Below are 11,732 nucleotides of genomic sequence, written 5' to 3' on the forward strand. Positions count from 1 at the left end.
CATCCATCCATCCATCCATCCATCCATCCATCCATCCATCCATCCATCCATCTATTCTTACTCACATGTAAGGACAATTTAGCATCACTAATAAAGACATGCATGTTTCTAATGGGAGGAAACTAGAGTACACGGAGCAAACCTTAGCCTGCAAAAGTTAACATGTAAATTCCACACAGAAATTCCCAAACTGAAAGTGGCTTTCATGCCTTTTTAAATCAATATCCACTAAGAAACTGAGATACTTATATAAATGAATGAATCTCCAGTTCACTATACAAACTATCTGAGAAAGAGGTGACTGCTGCTCACAAGAGCTCCACAGAATTGCATTAATTATCATTCTTTCCACAGTTAAATCACGAAGCATAAAAAATGTATATATATATTAAAAGATTTCAAAAGAGTACCCTAAAAAATCATATTGACTAAATACTAATAGGTTGATGTTGGTTCACCTCTTGATCAGTGAATATGTCAATGAAATTGCAGAAAGAAAAGGATCCAGACTGAAGAATCAGCTCCCCAGTTTTTTCTGAGCACTGCCCTGAAAGGACCAGCAGCTTGTGCCTGGCAGCGTCGGAGATCATTAAACGAACCTGGGAAACAAAAGAGCAAATCATTATAAGCCTCTCTGATTGAAAAACCAATCACATAAATGATTTATAAGCCTGGGAATTATGAGAAAGAACAAAGCAAGAAGTGAGTCGTAGTGCGCAGTCAACATAGTGATCCATTGGGTTTGATATTGCACCAGTTTTTGTCACTCAGTTCATTAGCTAAGTAGCTGACTGGTACTGAGCTTTCTTCCATCCATTGACCATATCTCTCTAGCTCTTCTCCTTTCTGCTGCTCCTTTATTCTACCTCAGCAGCCTCGGCTGGTCTGGGCGCCCGGCCCAGTCAGTCCTGCTGTGCTGTGATATTATTAATGCTCATTTAACTTCAGACATGGATGGTAGCGTGGAGTCAACCCTGTCAGGGAGCAGTGACACAGGAAACAAAAAAAAAAAGGAATCACGTTGGCTCTTAAACCTTTTTTGTATCCTTCTTCCGATCAAAGTGGATCAACCAGAAAGCAAAATGCAAAAAGACAGCACTTTGGCAGTAAACAGATAATTCACTTCCACCATTTTTCTTCGTCAGTCGTGTCAGGTTCAAAACTATTTCCTGCTTTTAAGCATGTTAACATATCTGTGAAACACCCTCACAGCTGTTAAATATGGATGAGTGTGTCAAGTGAACAAAAGCCAAGAGAAGAGTGAGTAAATCAACAACAGATGACAGCTCATTTTACCTCAGTGCTGACAGCTTCATCTGAAGGGTTAATGAGCACCACCGTCTCCAGGATGTTGCTTTTATGGTGGAGGATTCTCTGCCCTGAACACAAAGAAGTGAAATGAAAAACACAAATCCCATAAAGAAACACTGGTTTAAGCCTGAATATTGTCACAGCATATCTAAAACTAAGTGTATTTAAACTGGGAGGAAATACTGAATAAGTGATTTGATCAACAGAAAGCTACTTTACTGCTACTTTTCTTATTTTAAAAAATAATGAAAAGAAACCTAATATCTTTTTGTGATGGTAGATTTTTCTGTTTTATTATTACATTATACTTCAGCTCTTTGGGAGTTTAAGATGTCATTGTGATAATTAGGACCAAAAGTCTGCTTACAAACATAATGACTAAATGATAAAATTTGAATAAAAAGTCATTCAAAAAGATCACCAATCAAAAGATCAAAAATGTTTTTAATAACTATTTACACAGACTTGCATATACTGGTAGAATATGACTCATTACTTTTATAATGATGATGATGATGATGATGATGATGATGGTTTGGTCCATAATACATAAAAAAGACAATAAAAGAAAAAGACTCATTACAAAACAACCCTATATCCTTTAAGGAGATAATAATGGCCTTTACAGCTAAAACAACAATCTCAGTAGCATCAATAATAAGACTAAATAACACTCAGACTAAATGGTTGCTACAACGAAAGAAATCAATAACAGCTCATAAAACAATCCCACAAGTCTTCGCCTGGAACAATGGCTCATGGGAGTTTAAAGCTACTATTTTTCTATTGGTGTGTTCCTTTTGTACTGAATGCTAAGGTGCTGCACTGTCCCCTACTTCCTAAGTCCACCACAGTGACTTTGATGTAGTGACTGGACAAATAAACATTTCAAATAGCGCCAGTGTTACCAACGTAGCAACGTTTTTATATAATTAATAAAATTTCAGATCCCTCTAGTGACTATTAAAAAAACAGATGAAGGGATGTTTAGGTGTTATTGCAGATTTTTGGAGACTGCAGTTGTGATGGTATGTAGACTTTCCAACAAGAAGCAATGGGCCCATCTCAAAGCACTCGGCTCTCATGCAGTATCCCTCCAACCTGCTGTCAGCTGGAAATATTCACATCCAGACCCTAAACGACTCGCACATGCTGCTGCTGATTGATCCACTGCGGGATGTAAAGGTAAGCATTTCTAAAATAAAGCAATACACAAAAACAACTGAGTGTATTTCTTACATCATTTTGTTTTTTTGCCAGTCCCAAAGCCGGACAGAAGACATTTTTTTAAAATTGTGACATTAACAAAATCAAGAATCGACAGATACAGGTGCTGGTCATAAAATTAGAATATCATGAAAAAGTAGATTTATTTCAGTAATTCCATTTAAAAAGTGAAACTTGTATATTATATTCATACATTACATACAAACTCATATATTTCAAATGTTTATTTCGTTTAATTTTGATGATTACAAATGACAACAAATGAAAATCTCAAATTCAGCATATCAGAAAATTAGAATCTTGTGAAAAGGTTCAAAATGGATGGCACCTGGTACCACACTCTAATCAGCTAATTACCTCAAACCACCTGCAAAGGCCTTTAAATGGTCTTTCAGTCTAGTTCTATAGGCTACACAATCATGGGGAAGACTGCTGACTTGACAGCTGTCCAAAAGACGACCATCGACACCTTGCACAAGGAGGGCAAGACACAAAAGGTCATCGCTAAAGAGGCTGGCTGTTCACAGAGCTCTGTGTCCAAGCACATTAATAGAGAGGCGAAGGGAAGGAAAAGATGTGGTCGAAAAAAATGTACAAGCAAGAGAGATAACCGCACCCTGGAGAGGATTGTGAAACAAAACCCATTCAAAAATGTGGGGGAGATTCACAAAGAGTGGACTGCAGCTGGAGTGAGTGCTTCAAGAACCACCACACACAGAYGTATGAAAGACATGGGTTTCTGCTGTCGCATTCCTTGTGTGAAGCCACTCTTGAACCACAGACAGCGTCAGAAGCGTCTTGCCTGGGCTACAGAGAAACAGGACTGGACTGCTGGTGAGTGGTCCAAAGTCATGTTTTCTGATGAAAGTAAATTTTGCATTTCCTTTGGAAATCAAGGTCCCAGAGTCTGGAGGAAAAGAAGAGAGGCACTTCATCCACGTTGCTTGAAGTCCAGTGTAAAGTTTCCACAGTCAGTGATGGTTTGGGGTGCCATGTCATCTGCTGGTGTTGGTCCATTGTGTTTTCTGAGGTCCAGGGTCAACGCAGCCACATACCAGGAAGTTTTAGAGCACTTCATGCTTCCTGCTGCTGACCAACTTTTTGGAGATGCAGATTTCATTTTCCAACAGGACTTGGCACCTGCACACAGTGCCAAAGCTACCAGTACCTGGTTGAAGGACCATGGTATCCCTGTTCTTAATTGGCCAGCAAACTCTCCTGACCTTAACCCCATAGAAAATCTATGGGGTATTGTGAAGAAGAAGATGCAATACACCAGACCCAACAATTCAGAAGAGCTAAAAGCCACTATTAGAGCAACCTGGGCTATCATAACACCTGAGCAGTGCCACAGACTGATCGACTCCATGCCACGCCGCATTGCTGCAGTAATACAGGCCAAACGAGCCCCAACTAAATACTGAGTGCTGTACATGCTCATACTTTTCATGTTCATACTTTTCAGTTGGCCAACATTTCTATAAATCCTTTGTTTTTATTGGTCTTCAGTAATATTCTAATTTTCTGAWATGCTGAATTTGAGATTTTCATTTGTTGTCATTTGTAATCATCAAAATTAAACAAAATAAACATTGAAATATATGAGTTTGTATGTAATGTATGAATATAATATACAAGTTTCACTTTTTAAATGGAATTACTGAAATAAATCTACTTTTTCATGATATTCTAATTTTATGACCAGCACCTGTAATTGTTCATTTGTAGTTCTATTTAGTCTGTTTATTCTTACTTCCAATATGTTCATATTTGGGTAATTGTACAAATGAAACGATAATGTCATGTTTTCTAGAAACTTTTAGGACTTTATTGTCTCCGTGCGATAGCAAAGGAGGAACGTGTGTGTGTCTGCATCTGAACAGAAAAACACCAACAAAATACAAAAAAGAAAACGTCTCTTTCTCATCTGTCTTCTACTCAATTCTCATCTTCTGTTTTAAAAAGCCTCTCATGAATGTGGATTGTCTGTGAACGTCACATCTCTAGTGATTGTTTGTACAGAAACAGGAACAACTAAAGAAATTTCTATTTCTGCTGTTATATTCATTTATTATTTTCAATACCTTTTTTGTGATTTTAACAGAATTTGATTGTTGATTGACTAACAACTATTATTAGTAGTATTACTTTCTTTGTGTTTTAGATCGAATAAAAATCTATTCATCCATCTGTCCATCCATCCACTGTATCTATCTATGATCTATAAATGTATCTATAGATACATAGGTACATATGGAAACACAACAAACAATCCCCTACCACTTGTCAGGTTAATGCTAAAACAGGAATTACACAATCTTGTCTTTTCTCTTAAGTCTTGGTTTGATTTTTTTTTAACATTTGTGGCTCATTCTCATGGGGACAAAACACAGACTGCCCACCCTCAGTTTTAAAGTCTTTTTTTTTTTGAAGAGCATCTCTCAAAAAGTAAAAAGATCAAGTAATTAATCAAACAGAGATGACCTGGCAGCTACAGTACCGCTGCGTAAATGTTAATGTTCCCTGCAGCGCGAAGCATCACTAAGATGGATGAAATCTCTGAAGGCGGATGTGGAATTTAACACTTCCCTGAAAATGATTTCAGAATTTAACGCCTTCATCCATCTTTATTTGAAGACACCATTTAGCTTGTCTACAACGTTTTTATCCTACACGATGACTCTGTCGGACCAAAATACAAATGATGGGGTGCGAAAGGCTCGCCATCATCCTGAGTTTCTGGTGATTGATTGTGATAATGATCGTGATCTTACTGCTGGTCTGTGGGAGTTCTTAATGAACACTTCAACTTCAACCAAACGAACCTTGCCATCTTTCCTAGAAAAAACTTTAATCAAAAGATCAAAAACATTCTTTTCTGCTGAAAACAAAAAAGAGTAAGCACAGTAAGTTTCTGTTTATTGTGCTGTAAATTATTCGGTTATTTATTTCCTTGTTTAACTAGTTTATTTTTTCAGTTTAAGTTCCTGCATCACTGGTTGTTTGTTCCCTTATAATTCTCCTCACAGCTGCACCTCATCTGCTCACCAAGCTCACCTGCCTCTCCTTCCACTAATCACCCTTTCCTGTTTAAATATTTACTGGGTTCTCAAGTCATTTGTGATATCCACCAGTTAGATGATTCTCTGTTTTGCTGCTCTGCTCCCTTCCGTGTGGTTTTATTTATTGATATCTTGTTTTGCTGCCTCATCAGCTTTAAAAAAAAGAAAAATTATTATTGAAGTTTTGTCCTCATGTAACCCTGCTGCCTCCTTGTCTGCACTTTGGACCCATCTAAACCAGTGGCTGCCAAACTCTACAGCTTTTAACTCATAAAACATCAGTAGCAGAGAGCTGCACCTCCAAATGTTTTTGGTTAATAAACATTGGTATCAGGTCAAATAGATAAGGGCATAACTATATTTATTGAGCTACTTTCATCCATTTATAAGTACACTGACCATACACCATTATAACAACTGAGGTAGAGCATTGTTGTTAGTAATATTTAAATAATTAATTATAACAATATTTAGAAATTCAACCTTGATGTTTCAGAACCCACAAGTGGGATCATAACCCCAACTTTGGTAACTATTGGTCTTAACCAATCTAACAAGAACATTTAAAAACAGAATTAAGTAATAAGAGGACATTAGTATTTTCAAAATGACACTTTAATTTATCCAATGATTTTATGTTTACACAGGATTGTTTTGTTGTGGACATTTTGCTTCAAGATTAGATTAAATAATAGTGAATATTTTCTCTGCAACAATAAGGTTTTATTTGGATGTGAACAAATTAGGGGGGCCAACTCAGTGCTGGCTCTAGCCATTTTGGTGTCCTAGGTGAGTTGAAGCGCACCCCCCCCCCACCTCGAACTATGTCCCACCCACCCCAATTTGAACCCCCTAAAAACAAGTTTGACAGTGTAAGGTACTATGGTAAACTTAGATTTGTTTGCTTTCCCAGAAAGCAAATAAATAACAACATACATGTCAATTTGTTTGGATTGTTTGTAAGTTATAAGGATTTTACGTCATTTTGCAGGTATACGGACGTATAGAGCAATCTCGCGGATTTTTTCAAGTCTTACGGATATTTTCAAAACCTCATTTTCAAATTTATCTAACATGTCAGAGCCTATAGGATGATTGAAAAAACAATAAATAACATTAAACAGCCATCTTCCAACCTGTTCTGCCGGTAGAAATAAGTTTTGAACTTTTCCGCTCTCCTTTCCTCCTGCCTCGCAGCGGGCGCTTTCACGTCCTCAGCGAGGCTGACAACCCACCCCCGACCCCTGCAGGTGCGAGTTGTATGGATTTTTTGCAAAATTTATGGATTTTTGAGGCTTTTTATACAGGTAAACGTCCAAAGAAGTTGGCATGTATGGGACAACAAAATACAGACTTGTTGTTATTGAGTTTGTCAACACAAACCGCTACCTGAGAGGCACTACTAGCCCCTCCCCCGTCAGAATGTCAGAGCAGGATGAGTCAGAAGAGTCAGCAGAGTTACAACCAGAGATTACAAATAATTACTTTTTTCTTCTGCAGTTCGGCACCCCCTCCAGCAGATGGCGCTCTAGGTGACCGCCTAGTTCGCCTATGCCAAGAGCCGGCTCTGGGCCAAATTTTTAAATCCTTCCTTTTCCCATTCCATTCCTTCTTGACCCAAATGTTGATATTTGCCACTTTTTTCAGAGAGCTCCTTCTCTTCATTGCTTGCTAGCTTGCTTGAGTATCATATAAGTAAAAAAAAAAAAGATTTGTGTCAGTCTGACACCACTAAATCTAAGTCCTGTGTCAAGAAAGATAGGGATCACTTGGATTTGTTCTGAAGAGACAGCAGTCTCAAACTGATGACCACAGGCTTCCCTGAGAGACTGAGGACACACTTTCAACTAGTCAGTGAAAAGAGAGAAAAATCAATGTCTGCTGTCTGTTTTTCATCCCATTCTTGCTTCTGTTCTCATGTGGCTGATAATGTGCCAGAGCAGCATGTTGTTTGTCTTTGTCCCCTTGTTGGTTCCTCGCTGTCCTCTTGCCCTTTAATGCATCATAAAATTCAGCAGTTCTAAAAAGAACGAACCATTAGCATGTGTCTAAGCTGACTCATCAAAAATGACGCACCGTACATTAAAGTCGGATTAATCGATGGAAAAATCTCTGACAGTGCTTTGTCTCAGCAGAAGGCGATTTAATGCGGCATGCAGTAACTGGAAGACGGTAAAGCCTTCCTGCCTCAAACTGAGCTGAATAGAAAAAAACAAACAATAAAACTGTATCTGGTTTATCTGTCACATCTTTTCCTTCTGCTCCTTTAGAACCGAGTAAATTGAGCCTGATGGCTTTCAGCAGCCCAGACAGACACCCCCCTAAGCAGTCAGTGTCACATGCTCCCGTGTCCTCACACAACCGGGTTAACAGGGGAACCAGTCCATCTAACGAGTCCGGACATGGAGCTAATGGCACTGCTGCTGCTATTAGTGAGGCTGACTCACTGACCAATCAATCCTCTGCGTCACATTATTGATGCCCATCAACAGCATCCATGTTTATACTCCATTACAGTCATTATTAAGTTGAGGAATTAAATTGTCAAATTTGATCACAACTCAAAAAAAAATTCTGAATCATCCTGGCTTGTAAAAGCTATAAATACTGAATCAGTTGTTTGATTTGATTAAGCTTTTTTTTGATCCATTGATCGTGAATGATTAAGTTGTCTTTATCAGTTTCCAAGCCAAGCATCCTAAATGGATTTGAGGTTTGGAGATGCCTTTTAGGCCTTTCTGCTTTCTGTATTCAAGTCACAGAGCTGGAAAATCTGTGGCACAAGCATCAGATATCCATCCGGGACAGAGTCCGCTGTTTGGCCCACTCATCGCTGCGTCCGGACTTCCTGAGCGCCGTTTATCATGCTGACCCCTAACTGCCTTTGTCCTTGTGTGCCCGATCCCACCCAACTCTAAAAACTGATTCCTAATCAGCAGAAGTACTACGAGAGAAAAGAAAACTAACAGTGCAAAGTTGTTCTTTTCAAGTTTTTTTTTTTTGATTGGCTGTGTTCAAATCAGTTCTGCAGTTCCATGTTGTCCTGGGAGCTGATTGATGCAGTTTTTGTCTACTTTGTGAAGATTATTTGACATTTTGAGGCACAGACTCTCTTGTTTTGACTGTGAAGCTCTGCTCTTATAGGAACTTTGGAAGGAGATGAAATAAATATTGGGCTATTCTGAAGTGAAGTCCTGTGAAACAATTAATGTCTTACCTGTTGTAGATAAGACCTGAATGACATCAGATTGGAGAAATTCTGTTTAGGTTTGACAAAAACTAAAAAGTTAATGGCTAGTCTAAACACAGCTAAACAATATTTCATAAGCCTACATAAATATGTTTACTGCATGATCATTTACATATAATTCTGTGTTTATTTGCAACTGGCCAAAAACAGCAGCTAGTTGTAGCACTTCCAGTGCAGTCTGGTGTTAATTCTAGCAGACATTTAGCTATATATATTTGCCAAAGTAACCATGTAATGCAGAACTGACAGTGTTGTAAAAGTTCAGATAATAGTTTAGCCTGAAATGTTGTGAAATTTATATTACTTTCATATTTTTTTCTTTGAAAAATCAGTCAGATTGTACTGACGAGCAAAAGAATGAGTTGTCTGTGGGAACCAAAGCAGATCATTACCATCTAAAAACAAATTGTCTTCAAAATCCCCTGAATTTTTGTTTACAATCCTACAAAGGAAATATTGTCTATTAGAATAAGCTAATAGGGCAAATACAAATGGTATTCATTTGTTTTCTCTGTAACTCAGAATAAAACATGTTCATGTTATTTTCACTTGATCATTCAGTAAATATATTGATTTTGTTCCATGCAGTGATGCAGGGATAAAGGAAAAATGATGGCATCAAATTTGTCAAAAAAAGAGCAGATGTGTATTTTATGAAGATGATCTAGTTGTCTTACATGTATGTGCTGAACCCTGTTTTAACTGTATTATTTTATGCTTTTATGGATGCTCACATGGTATTTTGCACAATTACATATTTTTTCTTGCTTTAATTGTGAAGCATTTGTGGTATTCTATCTATAAGAGGTGTTATATATTTAAGCTGCTCTGAGTATTCTATACAAAAATCTTGTGAACAAAATACAACAATCTGATTTTTACTGACAGCTTGTAGTCTTGGTTTCTTTATCGCCTCAGATCTGGTCTTTGTCTTCATTTTTCTCCTAATCCTAGATATGTATGTGTCTTTCCAGTCCTAATCCCTCCCTTCCTCACTCCCTTGTCTTCCTCGGTGTCTTTTCCTTCTTGTGCAGCCATTTGCCTCACCCTCCCTCAGCTCCCATCTCTGTTCTCCTCCTCTCTTTGTGTCCGTGGACAGGCACTTACCGCTGGGGATCCTACAGTGCTAATTACTCCCAAATCAACTGTGCAGCCAGGCAACAGCAAATCCCGTGGGAAAGAAACTGAGGATGGGACATCCACTGGATGTCATTTTAGATCAAATTTCACATTTACTTCAGCCTAGTCTCATTCAGACTTTAATTAGTTATTTCTTCTACAGCAGCATTTGTCGGTTGGATCAACCTGTTCTAAATCACAGCGGATATGAAATCTGCTGGTTTTATTGAGCGTGGAGCAGAGCCAGGCTGCTGATGGTCAAGGCCATTTTATACACGAACAGACAAAGATGTCTGCCCTGACAGATCTGCACCATCTTTAGAGCTGCTCCTTCACCTTGTGAATAATAGTGTTATAAAAGCTTTATGCCTACAAAATGCTCTGAAGGCAGATCTGGTTCAGAGGAATATAATGCAGAGTGCACTGAAAGCACAATAACAACAGCTGGCAAACATATAAATCATATTTGTCTGAAAAATGCATAATTTACTGACATATTTGTGAGACAGATAAACACGTTTTTTTTTTCATTTGGTTCTTTTACACTTTATATCTGTCATAAATATTTTCCCCCTGACATATATAAAGAATAGAAAATCCATGTGATGCTTTTTGATTTGGTGAAACTTGTTTTTGTGATGTGGAACATTTTAATGGTGTAATTAAGGTCAATATTTAGCAAGAAAAGTACAAATCTTATATGGTTTTTAAAACAATGGCTCAAAAATAGCCCAGACTGCTTGGTGTGGTCCCAGTAGGCTGCTCTTAATCTTGTCCTTGAAGCTCTGAATTCTAACAGGCTTTCTGCTGACCACGCCCTTTTGAGGGACTGACAGAACAAGCAGCCAACAAACACATTAAAACGTTGTTTATACCACTACTGGAACTATTCGTAAAATTTCTTGTCGTCTTTCTACACCACGTGTCAAACTCAAGGGTTGTGGGCCAAATGTGGCCCACCATGACATTTTATGTGGACCTTCAAACAAATCTTTAAAAGAAGATACTGCTTTAAATCCAACATTACTATAAACTACATCTCCCATAATGCACATTGATATATTGCGTACTGAAACATCCCTCAGGTAAACCCCGTGAAGGGTGGGAGGAACTCTGAATACCGCAGTTCGGAGTTCGAGATAGCAGTTAAACACGACAGCTCAACAGTCAGTAAAACTCTCTTATTTTTACTTTTATAGTACTTCTGTATTTTTTGTTTCACATTCTGTCAGTCATACATGTAGTATTTTTCAGTGTTTGTAAGAGGACGTGTTAAAATGCTGTTTATATGCAGAAAATACCACGTAGAGCTCAGTTATTGTTTTTTAGCTGTGCTCAGCTGTGCAATGAGGCAAGGAATGTGATATTTTGTGTTTAGTCAAAGTTAAACATATAAACAGATAAAAGCAAGTTTTTGAAGATATATGTAAAGTAAAATGTGAAGCTATTTGATTTGTTGTTTGAGTTGATGCTTTTATGTTGTTGTTTTTATTTTTATTTATTTTATTATTTTTATTTTATGTTATTTAGTATTGCTTTGTAAATTATGTTTCATTTGAATATAACTGCGTCGAAAAGGGGCAGACAAAATAAGATTTAAGGGCTCGGCACACGGGCAGCGACAAACTACAGCGATTAACGGCTGYCATCDCAGCCAGGGTGAAACCCGACACACGGGACGCGATAGCGATCGCAGCGTTGCGAATCGCGCTCTTTCAGGTCGCTTGTCTTCACAAAATTTGATTGGTTCTTGACTCTGAAGG

General features: G+C 38.0%; 1 protein-coding gene across 1 annotated transcript in view; it reads right to left on the reverse strand.

Annotated features, from left to right (window-relative positions):
• map1b (microtubule-associated protein 1B) overlaps positions 1-11,732 on the reverse strand; it is a 28,691-nt gene that overhangs the window by 12,100 nt on the left and 4,859 nt on the right. Inside the window, exons 3-4 of the mRNA XM_014006608.1 lie at positions 1,297-1,379; positions 459-599 (exon numbers count right to left, since the gene is read on the reverse strand). Coding sequence (XP_013862062.1) covers positions 459-599; positions 1,297-1,379 — 224 coding nt within the window. The remainder of the gene's footprint in view (positions 1-458; positions 600-1,296; positions 1,380-11,732) is intronic.

The sequence above is a fragment of the Austrofundulus limnaeus genome, unplaced genomic scaffold (assembly GCF_001266775.1).
Source record: "Austrofundulus limnaeus strain Quisiro unplaced genomic scaffold, Austrofundulus_limnaeus-1.0 Scaffold36, whole genome shotgun sequence".
Taxonomy (NCBI): Eukaryota; Metazoa; Chordata; class Actinopteri; order Cyprinodontiformes; family Rivulidae; genus Austrofundulus; species Austrofundulus limnaeus.